The sequence below is a fragment of the Danio rerio genome, chromosome 20, assembly GCF_052040795.2.
Source record: "Danio rerio strain M-AB ecotype USA chromosome 20, GRCz13ab, whole genome shotgun sequence".
In the NCBI taxonomy this organism is placed as follows: Eukaryota; Metazoa; Chordata; class Actinopteri; order Cypriniformes; family Danionidae; genus Danio; species Danio rerio.
In genome coordinates this window covers 40163900-40183239 of record NC_141040.1, presented here as the reverse complement: position 1 = coordinate 40183239, position 19340 = coordinate 40163900, and the positions used below count along the sequence as shown (strand labels likewise).

Genomic DNA, 19340 nt, shown 5'->3' with positions numbered 1-19340 from the left:
TTAAGCTATATATTTTTTGATAGTCTACATAACTTGCCTAATTACCCTAACCTGCCTGGTTAACCTAATTAACCTAAATAAGCCTTTAAATGTCACTTTAATTTGTATAGAAGTGTCTTGAAAAGTATCTAGTCAAATATAATTTACTGTCATCATGGCAAATAAAAAATAAATCAGTTATTATAAATGAGTTTTCTTTAAAAATGTGTTGAAAATGTCTTCGTTAAACAGAAATTGGGGAAAAATATTAAACTGTATATTACTCTATTACTTGTGCTGACACACTTAAATTATAAAACAGAGATTGCATACTGACACTAAACCCTCATATATTTACCTTTTGTTTGTTTTGTTGATACAAAAGTGAGAATCTATTTGTTATTTTATCAGCAAGGAATAAATATAATTGTTCAAACTAAACATTCCAGACATTCTGCTGTAAAATATTTTAAATTAGAATTCAAATTCATCCTTGATCGCAATAAAAATGCACATGCATGAAATCTTCCACATTGTACACTTACCAATGACAAGGATGTAGAATGCTGCCACTATGTCTGCCTCCTTGGACAACTTGGAGGCAAAGGGATCCCCTCGAAGGAGGTAATGTGGGATGTATCCCGAGGAGATGGAGGTCTCATTCTCCATTAGGGCCTTTACTGAGGAGTGTGATTACTTTCCTGCAGAATTAGGAGGAAAAATTATTAAAAGCTTAGGCAGAAAAACTTTTGAACTCAGTTTGAGACATAAGCTGGAGGGCGGACATATACAAGACATTCATGATTCCAAAACCTCCTGCCAATGTTCTGACATGCCAGATTAGTCTTATTGCTACTGTATGTGAAAACACTCCCTTCAATTCACAATCAATACACAATGAGTCCTTGTGCATTCCCATGACAAACGTTAATGAGCAGAATTAAAGAAAATGGAGCATGAAAACACAACCTCAGAAATGATTAAACTTCACACACTGGATGCAGTTGTAAATAACAGCATGGATATAAATCAGATGTTTTAGCGATGTATTCTTTAGCAGGCCCTCTAATAAACACAGAAGTAGTTTCCAGTAGTTAATGGTGGGCCCTTTAACAATGCAACTTGTCATTAACAATGTAATAAAAGGCTCTCTTTTAATTTATCAGTCTTTTAATTGGTCATAGTACTGGAATAAATTAGAGATTCTGTGTGTAAACGGCATCTGGCTGCCAATTACTGTAATAGCTGGGGTTTTTTTCACAAACATTAATTCATTTGCAGGTTCCAATAAAAATCACAAAACATCACACAGATGGATCAAATTAAATCGTCACAAATCACAGAACAGGTGACCGCTGTTTTTCTCTTAACACGCTGAAAAAATAAAATGTGTAGGACTTTATTTGATAAGAATAAATTGCTTGTATTTTACAAATATAAGTAAGTAAACATGAAGTGAAATAGACTGGCAGGTTTAGGTGAAATTAACAAAAACTCAATGCAAAAAATGCTTTTCTTACCAAGAGGTTTTGTCTAGTTTCTAGTCCAAATGTCTTCAAATTGTTAAATCAAGAATAATTTTTTAGACAAGCAAAATGTGTTGTCTTGTTTTGAGAAATTATGTGTTGTAATTGAGTGCAAACTGAGTACAAGCAAAATAATCTGCCAATGGGGTAAAGAAAAATAATCTTGCTTTCTATTTAAAATTAGATTAGTTTGCTTACCCCACTGGCAGATTATTTTGATTGTTTTTAAAGAAAGACAGACAAAATTTTGGCATATTATTTCTTAAATCAAGACAATGAGTTTTTCTTGTCAAGAAAATGCTTTTTGATTGAAGAATATTTAGATGTTAAGGGCCCTATTATACATCTGGCGCAATAAATACGTTTTTCTACGACATGTTGCTATTTTCATACCAACCTAATCAGCAACCCTAATTTTCTTGTTTTCCGCCACGTTGTTTAAATAACAAATTCATTCGCGCCACTTTGTGGACTCATAGGTGATTTCACTTAGAAATTAGGTGTTTTAAGGTGCATTGTTGGTGCGTTGCTATTTTGAGGAACTAAAATAGACTGCACAATAGACCAGCTGAAAGCAGGACTAAAGTCCAGCGCAGAGCACTTTAGTTGTGCGCGTTGCTTAAACATTGCTTAAAACACGCAGGATGTACAGCAATATACAAATATCTTTAATAATGAAAAAGAAATAAAGGATTAAAATATTATAAAATTATTACTTTCTACATAAATAAAAAAAAAGATTGCCTTTATGTCTTCTTCGTCTCAGGGGCTTTTTTTTTTTTTGTTTATTCAAGACAACAGCATAAAACTCAGTTGTTTGACCACACTTCCTTATTATTGTTCATTTATTCGATTTCTGGAAATTAGAACTAAATTTAGAAATAGTTTTGAAATAAATCTTTGCACTTACCGAACAAAATTAATTATGTAGGCTAATTGATGTCTGTGTGTACAACACCCCTTTCCTAATCCGCGGAAGAGAGAAAGTGAAAGTAGAGGCCGTTTGGAGGAGGCTCATTATTTATCCTCGTGCTGCAGATGGTCTGTTAAACTGTTTTCTCGCTAGTGAAGCCATCAGTTTTTCCACTTACAAAGTCTGCCATATAAATAGCAAATGCGCCATGGCTCGACGCAACTGACTTTTAAAGGGAATGGGAGATGAGACTCTGATTGGTTTATTCTCAAAACACACCCATAACTCATAATTAAAAGAATAAGCTCAACCCTCTTAGACCATGTGCCGCAACGCAGAGCGAATTTTTCCGTCTTTAAAATAGCTAAAGTGATATGCCGTAAATGCTTTTGCGCCCTGCGCTTCAGACTTAGCACATAGATCGTTAAAATAGAGCCCTATGACTAAACAAGACAAAAAATCTAAGAAAAGCATTTTTTTGCAGTATATTCTCTGGATCTGTTATTATAAAAAGTAATTTTGTTTATGACCTTTTTAAGTTGACTGAGAGAGCTAGAAAATTGGGTCTTGGAAAGCTTCCAAACTGAATGCAGCCTTCTGGAGCCTGATATACACCAAGACACAAAAAAAAACGATGAACTGCTAAAAAATGTAAGATTCTTCTATACAAACAAAAGGTGTAGAAGAACAAATATTGATCCTCCACCATCACAGTACAGGGTAACAGTTCAGTTCATATACTAGATGAATACAGTCATTCAGAATGTGCCAGTCACCAAAGTTAGACATAAAAAAATACATTTAGCAGACACTTTTGTCTAAAATAACTTCAAGAGTTCACACTTAGCTGATTGATTATAAATTGTGTTTGGCATGCTGTCCTTTTAGAGAGCCCTAAGCTTATAAGATCCTCGAGCATGGGGCTCCCATGCGTTTGCAGAGTGACAAGGAATACTGACCTCGGGTAGGTCTAGAGAACTACCCTGCTATTTATGGCTAATGACAAATTAGGAATTGCTACAGAGAAATGTACTGCTGATTAAAAGCTCTTATATGGTGCTAATTCAGTTTGGTCAATTCACCAATGTTGCAAGTTTTTGGACTGTGGGAGGAAACCGGAGAACCCGGGTGAAACCTAAGTGAGAATGAGGAGAACATGTAAACTCCGCACAGAAATGTGGACTGGCCTATTAGAGACTTAGACCAGTGATGTTTTTGCTGTGAGTTAACAGTCCTAACCACTGGGCCGCCGTGCTGTTATATCAAGAAAAAGAAAGGAGTAGTAGGAGTGGAAGAGGGGATTCTTCAACCCGAAGATGATTGAGGTAAGGAACTTCGGTTATTTATAATGAGTTAGGAATCATCCCATTGGTGAGTCATGTGTTAGCTAATGCGGGACCAGCAGCGATCAATCACAAGCACATGATCACATGATCCTCTCGAAATTAACTTTTAAATAAACTTCACTTAAAGTAACTAATCCATCACCTTAACTTCTCGGCCACAAAAGAAAAAAAAAAAGACCCAGGTAGTGCAACAACTGGATATTCACACAGAATGTGTCTTCAGCGCTCAGGAAAGTACATCCTCTGACATGTTGCTGTGATATGCTGTCATGCTCAGGGGTGGATTTAACCAATAAGCAAGATAAGCGGCCGTTTAAGGCCCCAGGAAATGTGAGGGCCCCCAAATAAATATTTAGAAGTATATATGATACCTATAAATGATATATGACATCATTTTCTATCCTATTTTGTATGATGTGTGTCTAAAAAATAAATGTTTAGCGTTTATTACATCTGCTCAAATGTATCACCCATCCTCAATGATGGAGAAGTCCTGCAGTAAATTTAGGTAAAGATTTCGTTTTAAAAACAAAATAGTTCATGTATAATTTTTAGTTGTGAATTCATTTTAAGAAAACCAATCATTTAAAAAGTTTTACAAGATGCTTTACATGTTGTTATTATTAGTTTGCATTAAAACAAAATGCAGAAAAGGAGTGACTGAGTGATATAAGAAAAACAAATGAAAAATAAATCAATTAAAATAATTTAAAGTACAAAAAGTGCATCTTAGAACTTTTGGGCTCCATGGCTGGAATTGCTCAGGGCCCCCAAATCACTAAATCCACCCCCGGTCATGCTACTGTAAACAGAACCATCTTTGAGTTCTTCTGAGTGGTCTAGTGCTTTGGAACTGACATTGATGAGCGGCACTACATGTAAATGTTGAAATTATTTTATCTTGATATGGCTTTTACAAAATGCATGATTTTGTAGAAGTGCTGCAAAAGACTCAAGTGCATAATGGTCAAAGGCACATAAAAAACACTAGAAATATAAGGCACTGTCCAATCTTGTGCGCACATAAGCCAGTTTGTGGTTCCTTCTCTATACACATGCACATAATTGAACAGGAGTTGTCCAGTGCACCCATAGCCTAGCTAACCTAATTTTCCTAGTTAAGCCTTTAAATGTCAATTTAAACTGTATAGAAGTGTCTTGAAAAATATCCAGTCAAATATTATTGTACTGTCATCAAGGCAAAAAAAAAAAAAAATAATCAGTTATTAGAAATGAGTTATTTAAACTATTATGTTTAGAAATGTGTTGAACAAGTCTTCTCTCCGTCAAACAGATATTGAGGGAAAAAATAAACAGGGGGCCTAATAATTCAGAGGGGCTAATAATTCTGACTTTAACTGTATATCTAGATTAGAAAAGCATTTATATATATATATATATATATATATATATATATATATATATATATATATATATATATATATATATATATATATATATATATATGCTGCTAAAACCAGGTAGGAGGGTTTTCAGTATTTGTTTAAATGAAATAATAATAATTGAAACCTGATCTTAACCAACTATTTGTCATAAGCATATATAATTTACTCATAAAGTGGGGGGCAGAGTTAAGAGGTTGTAATCATTTTATTTAACATTTAAAAAATAACTTTTAACACCAGTTCAGTCAGGGCTTTTTTTATTATAAGCCTAAATACCTAATTAATTCCCTTATAATTCCCGAGTCCTGAAGAAACATGTTTTAAAAACTGCTACTTTAAGACATTTATACACTGTAAAACCCCCAAAATTAAGGTAACTCAAACCAGTTGAGGAAACCGATTGCAACAAACAATTAAAGTTCAAAAACTTATCCTAATGAGTACTGTAAACTTAATTTATTTAAGTAAATGAAGCAATTTGAGGACAGTAAAACCCAATAAATAAAGAGAACTCAAACCAACTGAGTACTGTAAAACCCAATAAGTTAAGCCAACTCAAACTGTGTGAAAATGAGTAGATTTAACTTTCAGTCAATTTTGAGTTAATTACAATCATTTGATGAAGTCGACTGTTGGGTATTACAGTACAGTCATTTTTGTCTGTTCTATCACATCAGGTGTTTTTGAAAAGCAGATATATAAATACAAAATACAAAATGTTTTAGATTACTAGTAGACAAGACATTCTTCACAACAACTGCAGACCAAGCCCTAAATAAAGCAATAAGTGATAAATAAACATAGTTTTCAAAATCATATCAGAAGAATGTTATTACTTGGCAGAATGGCAATGAACACAGCTGAAGACAATCATAAAAAACTATTGAAAGCAAGCTCAAAATGACAGAAAATATTGAATTTCCTATTCACACTGTTAGTCACCTTAAAGCTTACAGAGAACAAACAGTGCAGAAGGCTTAAATTAATGAGTATTCACTACATTCTCAAGTGGCATACAGCTTTTGAAATCATCTCCCACGAGATGCTGCATCCTTGTTTTAGTTAAAGCCTTTGCAACTCCCCTGTTACAAAATGTGTGAGGTTACTAAAGCATGACACCTCTCTCCTAAAAAAAAACTGCTGCATAATAAGATTTCATATAACAGTCTTATGTACCAAGAGATTATTGCTTGATGCATTCAATTGTAATGTTAACGATTTCATTCAATTCAAAAACCTTGGCTTTGGAGTTCCATTAAAAAATGACTCCAATGTGCAATGCAAAACCTCTTAGAACTAACAAAAGAAGTGTGATTTGCTAAAAAAAACTGCTCTTTTGTTGAAGCAATAAACTGGATTGCTCTACAAGAGCACTTCTAGTCTGACAGCATGTCAAAAATGTGAAGGATTTGAAATTTTGGAAAAAATATAAAAGATTTGAAAAGAACAGCTGGTTCACCATCCTGGAACCACATTTCAATCAGAATTTAAAGAATATGTTATGTTTATGTTAACTATAAGCTTAAGGTTAGGTTTATGCACCTCTACAAGTTTGTTATCAAACTATTATTCCCTTCTGATTTTGGGAATAGTTTACAGTTATGGTTGGTTTTAGGGTAGGGAATGATTACATCTTCCAACAAAAATGTTACAAAAATCGTTTCAGGACATACTAGCATATTGTCACTATTTTAAAATGGTTTCAATGGCAGTAATAAAGGTAACACTTAAAATTTGGTCTGTATGTGTGAGTAAACTTGTACAGCCTTTATTCATCACAGTTTATAAACATTTGCAAATGCATTTTTAAAATCCTAAATTGAGTGTGGTAACATTAACTTATACGCCGTGAGCTAAAATTAAATGATAGGCTAATGAACATGTTTAATTTCTTTAACAAACGTTAACAAATATATTGATCAATGTTTGTTATAAAACACATTAACTGACACTAACTAGTGGACCATAATAATGTGGAAAGTTCCCCCTTAATGATTGTAAAGTACTTTGGGTATATGGCCATACACAACAAGTGCACTGTATAAATACAAATTACATTACGTAACTGTGGTACGCTAATTCATGGCTGTAAATTGTAGTTTCTAGGGACGTCAGTCATCTAAATAACAATAATAAGCATCACCCGTTATTTACAATTTCATCAGTAAAATACAACAAAAATTCCAATGGCACAGTAAAGTATAATAGTAACATTGTATAAAAATTAAATATTCCATTAAAAAGTTTAACAACAACAATTATATCAGTGCTTCATTTGCATTAAAAGAATATTGATCATTGTTTGTTATAAAACACATTAACTGACATTAACGAATGGACCAATCTGTGGTGTGCTAACACATGACTGCGAATTGTTGTTTCTTGGGATGTCAGTCATATTATTGTTATTTATTAATCACCTCAGTTAATAATGTCCTTTATTAATAAGCATTCACCCATTATTTACAATTTCATCAGTAAAATACAACAAAAATTCCAATGGCACAATAAAGTATAATAGTAACGTTGTATAAAAATAAAATTTTCCATTATAAAGTTTAACAACAACAATTATATCAGTGCTTCATTTGCATTAACAGATATATTGATTATTGTTTTTTATAAAACACATTAATTGACATAAACTATTGGACCATAACTGTAGTGTGCTAATCTATGACTGCGAATTGTAGTTTCTAGGTACATCAGTCATATAATTGTTATTTATTTATTTATTTTAATTCCCTTCGTTAATAATGTCCTTTAATAATAAATAATTCACCCGTTATTTACAATTTCATCAGTAAAATACAACAAAAATTCCAATGGCACTGTAAAGTATAATAGTAACATTGTATAAAAATTAAATTTTCCATTATAAAGTTTAACAACAACAATTATATCAGTGCTTCATTTGCATTAACAGATATATTGATCATTGTTTGTTATAAAACACATTAACTGAAATTAATGAATGGACCATAACTGTAGTATGCTCATCTATGACTATGAATTGTAGTCTCTGGGGATGTCACTCATCAATTTTTTTTTTGTTGTTGTTTGTTTAAATCCCCTTCGTTAATATCATCTTTTATTAATAAGCATTCAACTGTTATTTACAATTTTATCAGTAAAATACAAAAATTCCAGTGGCACTGTAAAGTATAATAGATTAATAAAACACATTAACTAACATTAACTAATGGACCATAACTGTGGTATGCTAACATATGACAGCAATTTGTTGTTTCTAGGGATGTCAGTCATCTTATTGTTATTTTTATTTTATTGTTTTAATCCCCTCCATCAATGATATCCTTTATTAATAAGCATTCACCCGTTATTTACAATTCCATCAGTAAAATACAACAAAAATTCCAATGACACAGTAAGGTATAATAATTAGCATTAAAAAATATATATTATATTCCATTATTAAGTTAAACAACAGCGATTAAATCAATGATTTATTTGCATTAACAGGTATATTGATCATTGTTTGTTATAAAATACATTAACTAACATTACAATTTCATCAATAAAATACAACAAAGACTCTGTGAACTATAATAACAACATTGTATTGTATAAAAATGTAATATTCCTTCATAGACTTTAACAACAACAATAATATTAATGATAAATTTGCGGTCTTTACTTTTTGTAAGCGTTCGCTTCACAACAGCATCCAGTGGTCAAACACACACTGCTCGTAAACAACTCTAATCACCAAAACAGACGCTATAAAACAACGCTGATGGAAAAAGCGCATACTGCTGCCACTACTGTTCACTGTAAAAGAAACGCTTACCTCGCTATGACTCTTCAAGCATCCCGACAGATTTGTGCACGTCCATCTAGTCTGGAAATTGTTTTAGAATTGAATAGGCAACTTCTCCATAATCCACCTTTGTGAAAAACACACTGTACCGGTGCTGTTTCCTCGTTGTTACTAAACGCTTCAGCTGAGGGACTCTGTCTGGCTCCTCTCTCACTTTGACAGTGATGACTGTTTTCGATACAGTCCTTAGGAATACCACTGAACAAAAACAAAGGATGAACAAACATAAAAACAATAAGAGATAATTTATAAGAACCGTGGATTTGAGTTTATTGTGATGGAGAGACAGAGTGAGCGGTCAAAGTAAGTGGCGGCTTAGAAATCCACTCGATCATGTACGGTGTTCTCTGCCATTGGCTTAAGTGCTGACAGGTCTATTCGGTAAAACCCCGCCCACTTTTTGTGATCCACAGTGTTTATGAATTAATGTGGCAACTAGCACACTTACTGCATGATTTTCACACCATGGAGAGGCAGAAATGTACAAAACATTACAGCGTCCAAATAATCGGTCTATTAATATCATTAATGTAAAAAAAAAAAAATTAATTAAAATGTCATACTAAGCAGACATTGTTCGTTAGATTACATTGTAAAAAATTCAAAGATGATTCGATTCCTTGAATTTACTTAACTTTTTAAGTGGTTGTAAACAATTTATTTGAGCTGTTAAAACTATTAAACAATTAAAGTTGGACAAAAATGTCATTTGTTTAAATTCAACACATGAATTGTTTGCAACAATTTTGCTAACATATTTTTTGTGTACTTTAATATTATAATCAGTTTTATATTATTATATTATAATACTTTTATATATAAATACAATTATAATTGCCTATAACATATATTCCCCATAATTAAATAGACTACATTTTTTTACATGTAGCTTTATTAATAAATAACTAAATAAATATATAAAAAGAGAACCACTATGTTTTATGTAATCTGTTTTATTTTCTGGAATAATAGGAATAAAAATCAAAAATAAAGAAATAATAATAATAGTAATAATAATATTAATAATAATGATTCGAATCCATTTCAGTTTTAGTTTATTCAATTCACATATCACATGTCTTTGAATTGTGGGAGGGGAAAAAATGCAAAATACTCACAGAAATGCCAACTGACCAAGCCGAGGCTCGAATCAGTGACCTTCTTGCTATGAGACGATCATGCCATCCACTACGCCACCATAACTCCAACATTTGATACATTATACTATTTATAATGTCTTAATGTAAACACAAGCTCCACTCTTCATCATAAATGTAACCTTTAAAACTTCAGCAGTATACTATATATAAACACACACACAAAACATTTAAACAGACCAGTAGCAGGTCAACCATTTCACTTCCTCAAAACAAACTTCAAAAGTTATTCTGACCTTTTTATTACCATTATTTTTGTACATAAAGGTATGATGAACAGGGAATAACTCATGCCTGAATAGAAAAACAACTGTTGTATAAATGATCAAGAAATTATTTTAAATTTAGATAAAAACTCTTTTAGGTATTAAATTTAGGTATTCTCGTAATCATGGAAATTCTGCTATTTCAGGGATTGTTACGCATGGACGCATAAATATTTTTTAATCGTTTTATTTTCTTCTTGTGACTGGGAAAAAAGACAGTCATAAAAGCATAAAACAGCATGTGCTTAAGCATGACAGACCAATAAGAGTGTTCTGTATCACTTTAGTCATAAAATCTTGCGCATCACAGACTTGTCCATCCAGCTGCTGAAGAAGCGGAAACAACAATTGGCCGCACACTATGATGCATATTTCAGCACAAGCTCAAGGGATGGAGGTCACAGATGCGGTTCCCCTGTCACGTATGCAAGCACAGTTGCTGTCCTTCCTATTTTAGTTAAACTTTGCACAAATTCACACAACCTTTGCTCTTTCTGCGTGTTCAGCCAAAAATGGTCTTAGAACAAAAAAAAAAATTTTTTTTTTCTTTTTTTTCTATTTCATGCCAAATGCTTGTTAGCTAAAAAAATGACTTAATATTTAAAGAGTTCAGATGCAGAAACCTTTAAAGGGTTATGAAACCCCCCTCTTTTGGTTCAAGTCTACCGCTGATTTTTTATTTATTTATTTTTCAAAAAATAGCTTCATAATGGTCGTGAAGCTTTGAGATCAGAGGGAAGAGCAGGGGGAAAAGAGGGGAGTGAACAACTGTTGTCAGTTAGCTCACAAAATGAGACACAAACTGTGTGGAGACGCAAGATTTTATAGTCTACAAAGTTAAAATGCAAAGAAATAAACAGTAATATTTAATGTCCTGCTACATTTGTTATTTGTAATTTCTTATACACATAACCACAATTTGTTCTATCATTATAAAGATATTCGTGTTCATATCAACACTATACATGAGGATGGATTCTCTCCTCCTCAATCAACAGGTCTGAATGCAGACACAGTGGATAGCAATGCAGCAGGTCTCCTGCCCAGTCTATTCCAACTATTAGCCATGCTGGTAATCTGGAAGATTTTAAGCATAGACGAACACAGCAGCCCGGATATAGGCAATGTGTCTGAATGGTAACAAACTCAACTGATAAAAGACAAAGTTCACCATTTTCCAATTCTCACACAGCTCTCCTGACAAAAATTTTTTTGCTGCAAACCGAAAGCTTTGCTGTACCAGCCCTGACAGAATCACAGGGAAAAAACATGCAAGAAACCCCATGGATCATGAAAACAAACACATACAACCTGTGCTGTGTGCAGACAACATCTCACCCAGTCATTGGGACTCACATCTTGGCAGGTCTGCCTTGCTTTCTGAAAGCACATGCTCTCATAATTAAGAGGCAGGCTTTTCTCATAGGATAGGAAACTCCGCAATGAATAATAATGAGAAAACGATGCGTCATCACTACACTAACAGATTCAAGCTACATCACCGATTTTGATCCCGCCCCAAAAATGTATTTTAAACCTGGAAGATGAAATTAGCTGACAAAAGCTCAAAACTATCCAGTTTTCCCCACAATCAAAGCTGACAGGTGCTAACAGTGTCTTACCTTATGCTCAACACACAATGTTTTTTAAATTTCAAAAATAAAATACTCCAGAGTGTCTTGAACCTTTGTTTTTCTAAAATTAGCATTTTTCTCAGCCTGCTATGTTCATGTTCAGTTATTTTACTTTAAAAGCAATGATAAGAACCTATCCATTGCCATTAATGTGAAATTACTAAACCTACATACAGGAGGATGAAAACAAATGCTTGTTTTAGAAGAAATTTCAGATTGCACTTGAAAGTTTTGGATCTGAACCCTTTATTTAAAGGTAAGCTTGTCTGCAGAGTATGGTTAAAAACTAAAATGAATGCTAATGCATGCAAATTGCATTTTACATAATTGTATACATAAGGAAAAAAGGCTGAATCGTATAATTCACATGGGGAAACACAGAACCAACCTATTCTCATGTATATTCATACCCTTTAAAGCAGACATTCTGGCATGAGCCTGGAAAGAAAATAATTTGACTCATATTTATATTCATATATTATCAGCAGTGTTTTTATTTCCTTACCGAGAGCCATAAACCCTTGGAAATCAACTTAGGTGTGAAGCTCTTCCATTAATCTAATGCTGTGTTCGCCTGATAACCACAACACTATGGAAATGAAATTTTTTAAATATAAACATTGTAGCTTTACACAGGATTAAGGAATATTGGCTTCGTACCCGTTATGCAAGTTGATTCAGCGGCTGAAGGTTAAGAGGATTTGGTAAACATCTCTAGCACTAATGTTTGTGCTTCAGATCAACATAATCAGACTGGAGTGTTTGTGTCAGTATCTCACCTACATGCGCATAAATGAAAGAAACATGTCAATTACATCCACATAAAATGAAAGCATATTAGCATTTTTAATGATTGAAGTCTTATTTTTTTAAGGGAGGCAGTGTTGCATCATAAGGGAATGAAAATATGTAGAGGATCAGAAAGACCTTGTATAGGAAGATGCTTATTTTGCCCACTTCAGAGGTCTGACAGTTTTGATTATCTGGATGAAAATTCCCTATCACAGTTGGATGCAGAAATGCATTTAACGGCTTACTAAGAATGTTTTCCTTACTTGGCAGGGCTAAATCCAAGGTGTCAGCAAGCACAGCCACGTGTAGGTTACAAATGAAGCACACACTGTGTACTTCTGTATGTGTTATCAAATGCAAATCTGTCTAAATTAAAAAGAAAACAAATTTAAATTGACAAAACAGTATCTAGCAGTGAAAATTATTTTTGCTAGATAGCTAGCTGTTATTGACATTTGTAATAGTTTGAAGTGATATATTGTCTGGAACGTTGCTTGTAAATCACGTTACAAAAACATTTTAATCAATCTGTGCAGTAATGGCGCAAGCTTAACTGGTGCTCTGGGCAAACGTACCGAAAATGGTGTTCATGTCGCCAGATCGCAGACGAAAGTAAAGCAAAATGCTTCCCTGAGTAATCGCCCACTGTGCCTGTGAATCTGTGAACCCTTTTTCTGTTATATTACAAACTTCATAAATCATTAATTTATTTTATTTTCGGCTTAGTCCATTTATTAATCTGGGGTCACAACAACAGAATGAACTGCCAACTTATCCAGCATATGTTTTACGCAGCGGATGCCCTTCCAGCTACAACCCATCACTAGGAAACATTCAAACACTCAGTCACACTCATACACTATACGGACAATTTAGCTTACCCACTTCACCTGTACCCGAGCACCCAGAGTAAATGCACGCGAACACGAGGAGAACATGCAAACTCCACACAGAAACACCAACTGACCAAGCCGAGACTCAAACCAGCGACCTTCTTACTGTGAGGCAATTGTGCTACCCTCTGCGCCACCATGCAGCAGCCCCAAACTGTGTTAAACTGAAAATGTTGAATTTTCAACATTAAGACAGAGCCAAGATCAATGACTCATAATGCAATTCATAAGTCAGAAAGATTGTTTTGAGATACGAAATCAAAAATTTAAGTAACCATGTAACCATGACTACCTGCCCAGTAGACACACAGCATCTTAATACATTAATGTTAGGTTAGATTTAGGTCACCAGCATCTAAGGACAAATTTATTTTGACATCCAACAATGTTTATTGATTTCAGGTTGTGTTGGAAAGTGACCAAAATCCAAGATCAAGCCAACATCTTAAACCAGGGGTGTCCAAACTCGGTCCTGGAGGGCCGGTGTCCTGCATATTTTAGTTTCAACCCCAATTAAACACACCTGAAACAGCTAATCAAGCTCTTTCTAGGTATACTAGATTTCCAGGCAGGTGTGTTGAATTAAGTTGGAGCTAAACTATGCAGGACACCGGCACTCTAGGACCGAGTTTGGACACCCCTGTCTTAAACCAACAACATATTGACGTTAAATACTGATATTTACTCATCAGGTATGGCAACCAAAATCCAAAATGTTGTAATGTCTACACAACAACGTCAACGTGTAACGTCATTAGACTGATATTCTTTTGTTTTTAGGTCGCGTTGGAAAGCAACTAAATGCAACATCTGTCAGACGTTAGACATTGACGTCGACCTGATGTTGGGTTCTGACGTTAACCCAATTTTCATTTCCAAACAGAATGTAGAATCCCATGATGTTGGGGTACAATGCCTGCTGGGTGTGACCTAATCAGTACCGCCGTTCCCTATACGCAGAGTACACAGGCTGCGTAGGACCTAAACTCCGGAGGGGGGCACCATCTCGGCTGCTGAAAAAAAAAAATGTTTGTTTAATAATATCACATAAACTGAGTGTAAATAAAGTTTATATTGACAAAATGTTGTTAAATACATTTAAAAAATCATTTAATGATGGTTGCAAAAACAAACATTTTAAGTCATTTTTTCCATATACCAGCCCGGTCTGCTTATCTTAGCTCCATACTGCTGTTGTCTTTTCTCTGGCATAGAGCTGACAAGTTGCAGCTTTATGCCCGGGAAAAGACAACAGCAGTCTGGTGCAAGTTGCAGCTCTGCCCTGAAAAAGACAACAGCAGTCTGAAGCCAAGAAGAGGAAAAGATGAATAACATGCATCACTTTCAAGTAACCTCCATAAATCTGGAAAATATATTTTTTTGTTGTAAATTAGTATGTAAATTAGTGAGGCTAACGTTTAAACTTCTTCACAACAGCACAAAATTCTTGCTTAGCTGCTGTGCAATGTGCTTTAAACAAGGACAGGACATGTTCTATGATTTTTTTCGCGTTTGCCCCTCTTCCCCATGTTGCTGATAATTACTCAAACTCAATTATTTTTATTAACTTGTGCAATACTTTACCATTCTGTTTGCACACCAGCTACTGTACATACACATGCACTTCACAGTTATTTCACTATATGTATTATTTATTATTATATAGTTATTATGTTATATAATTATATATCATTCTTTGCAATTATCTTTGTTTATTGTTTTGTCTATTTCTATGCATTTCTTATTGCTGCTGTTGTTATTGCTTGCATCACTGCAATGACAATAAAGTCTCTTTAGTCTTTAGTGGATTGGTGTTTTTAACAGGCTCGTTTTTCATTTTTGTACATCACAATATAAAATAACAAAACTGACTCATTCTGTTATTTCTGAGCTTATAATATATATATATATATATATATATATATATATATATATATATATATATATATATACATATATATATATATATATATATATATATATATATATATATATATATATATATATATATATATACACATATATATATATATATATATATATATATATATATATATATATATATATATATATATATATATATATATATATATATACATATATATATATATATATATACATATATATATATACATATATATATATATATATATACATATACATATATATACATATATATACATATATATATATATATATATATATATATATATATATATATATATATACATATATATATATATATATATATATATATACATATATATATATATATATATATATATATATATATATATATATATATATACATATATATATATATATATATATATATATATATATATATATATATATATATATACATATATATATACATATATATATACATATATATATATATATATATATATATATATATATATACATATATATATATATATACATATATATATATACATATATATATATATATATATATATATATATATATATATATATATATATATATATATATATATATATATATATATATATATATATATATATATATATATATGCATAATGCATATTTTAATGCAGCCAACATTTATTTTAGTTTTACTAACTGATTTATTTATTTATTGTTTTTACAGTTTGATAGCAGCTATGAGCTACAATTGTCTAAGTGAGAATCTAGCAGTGAAGAAAATATCAGCATGCAGTACCTTTCCCTTCTACAGTCTTTCATATAAATACATCAGCAATGGCCTGGTCATCAGGTTAAAAAAAGTAAAGATTTTTCACCTTTTAAATGTGTGAATCTGCACATGCTGGACTTCCTGTCCTTGCTGTTATACTCATCTGGTGTATTAGATTGAAAAGCTGAGATGACAGGAAACACGAAAACATCTGACCTGATACAGCTGATACCTGAACAGCAACATCTAGATGACGTTCATCAATAAAAACATGAATCGATAAAGAATTTCACTGAAGTAAAAAGAATGACTATTCCCAAACTACTATCTACAACTGTAAAGTCTCTTCTTAATTTACACTCAACGGCCACTTTATTAGGTACACCTTACTAGTACCGGGTGGGACCTCCTTTTGCCTTAATACTTTGTGGCATAGATTCAACAAGGTACAGGAAATGATAGCATCACGCAGTTGCTGCAGATTTGTCGGCTGCACATCCGTGATGCGAATTTCCCGTTCCACCACCTCCCAAAGTACGGATTTGGTGATTGTGCCTACATGCATTGAGTTGCTGTCATGTGATTGGCGGATTAGAAATTTGCTTTATTTAACAGTTGGAGTTAATAAAGTGGCCGGTGAGGGTATATTTGTTCATAGGAGTCATAAACTGTGGTTTAAAAATTCTACATTATCTGATTAAATATTTACACGTTTGTATATATCCACACTATTTTCAATTTTGTTGCCTAATTTTGTTTCTCTCTTGGATGTCCATAAATTTCCAATTTGAACAACCATATTGTTCTAAAAAAAGTGTAAGTAAAAGTTTGGTGTGACTTAAAATTTCAGTTTAAAATGTCAAAAGCAGAGCCAAACAAGGTCCATTTGCACCCTTAATAGTAGCTTGTGCAGAAAAGCAATGAAGTGTTGGCAGCACATCAGAGAAATGCATTAGCAGATTCACACATAAATATCACACATGATGTGAATGTATTTGTAGGGTAACATCGTGACATTCAAAAAAAGGTAGATTTAGGACAGCCTTAGTTCTGATTAATTATGAAACTAAAATATGCTGTAGCATTTCTCATCTGGTGCCACAAAATGATGATAATGCAATTGCTTACAGGATAATGTAGATTGATATATTAGAGTTATGTTACATATGACTAACTGTACTAGAAGAGGAAACACTGACAAAAAAATTAAATGGTAGGACTAGCGAATCCAGCTATATTAAGCATGATTCAATTTTCTTGATTAACTGTAATTTAACATCTTGAGTGTTAACTGTGCATTATGTGATTAGCAAAGAATGTTCAGAATGACTTACTGTACATCTGGAGCTCTAGCCTTGAGAACAGAAGTAAAAAAATGTCTGAGATCAGCATGAGAGTATGTCTTCATTTAAACCTGGAGGGAAAAAAGACATTGAAACTGTATAACATAAAAAACACAATTATGTAAAGTTTTTTTTAAATATATATATACAGACTATTCAATTTCATTAAAGTAAAAGGAGGACAATTGGATTATTTTAAGAGTGATTTCTAGTTTAAAATGATCTTTTTGGTTAGTTTGTTTTATTGCTGAGCTACAAAAAAAGCCAACTGAAAAGAAATGCTTTATTTAAATGTTAATTGTAAATACATAAATAAATACTTTGTAAAAATGTAATTACTTTAATTTGACAGATCACATCTGCGAGCAAATCAAGGCAAAATCAGCTGCAGCTTGACTAGTGTAACTCCATTCTGTTATAAATGAGATTGTTTTTACTGTAATAAGTTCATTCTAAAAATGTTAAAAAAATGTATACTTTATTAGTTCATACAAAGCTTCGTTTTCGAATTATTTTTTTAGTATTAATAAATAAATAGGAAGTAGCAATGGCAGCTATATTTATCTTCGGCCCACTAGACTCAATCTAGTTTAGTTTTTGGCCCTTCATAAGAAAAGTTTGGGCACCCCTGATATTAAGGGTCAATTGTTTAATTAAACTCATCACCTAATTTTCATGTGGGTAATATAAAATGTATTAACACAACTGCATTAACAACTGTTAAATATTCACTTTCCTACCAAATTAAAATGCATATTATAAAGAATCCTCTGCAGAATAATTAACTGATAAATGAAGCAGTCCCCAAAACGCAGGTAGCAAAAATGAAAAGTGCAGCACAAACAACCAGGCAAAAAAAAAAAGAAGATAACGGCATAATAAGGTATTTTAGATCGCCACAGGCTGTCCAAGATGTAGGTCACTTTCCTTCAGCAGAATATTAAAGAATGTTTTTTAACTAAAAATGTGATCCTTGGTGATTCATAAAACACAAGTCAAAGACTAAACTGTGCTTTGAGAGTCAAACAATATTAATAAGCAAAGAAAATCATCAGTGGAAGAAACTGAAAATCATCTAAAAGTCTTCTTTAATATTCTAATGAAGAAAATAAATCACCTAAACCTTAAATTGGCAGATTTTCATTTTTGGGGGTATCCCTTTAACCCTTTTAGTGCTAAATAGCCACTGTCTGCGGATTTGATATTAGTCTGCATTTGATTTTTAATGTCCTTGAGCAGTTTATTTGGATCAAATCACTCCATTTTCATTAGTCAGGGATAATATACAGTCAGCCAGTGAAGCAGCCTAAAGGGCTTTATTCTGCAATAACAACTGTGGACATACAATAGATTATCCCTGCTATTTCATAGCTACTTACCAACTTATGTGTTGTTGTTAGTATTACTACTACTTACCAAATATGTGGACATAAAATTTTGATTTGAGTATTTTAGAACCTTACATTGATGTAACTATATATATATATATATATATATATATATATATATATATATATATATATATATATATATATATATATATATATATATATATATATAATATAT

General features: G+C 32.4%; 2 protein-coding genes across 7 annotated transcripts in view; one reads left to right on the top strand and one right to left on the bottom strand.

Annotated features, from left to right (window-relative positions):
• adgrf3b (adhesion G protein-coupled receptor F3b) overlaps nt 1–19340 on the top strand; it is a 671400-nt gene that overhangs the window by 158057 nt on the left and 494003 nt on the right. The window lies entirely within an intron of this gene.
• Nucleotides 1–19340, bottom strand: part of opn5 (opsin 5) — a 57239-nt gene that overhangs the window by 33593 nt on the left and 4306 nt on the right. The window contains exons 2-8 of one of the 6 annotated variants that reach the window (XM_087297459.1): nt 17771–17845; nt 16538–16615; nt 14670–14766; nt 13124–13226; nt 12729–12847; nt 8982–9209; nt 525–680 (exon numbers count right to left, since the gene is read on the bottom strand). In XM_087297459.1, coding sequence (XP_087153585.1) covers nt 525–648 — 124 coding nt within the window. In that variant the 5' untranslated portion in view covers nt 649–680; nt 8982–9209; nt 12729–12847; ... (2 more) ...; nt 16538–16615; nt 17771–17845. 6 annotated transcript variants of the gene reach the window in all.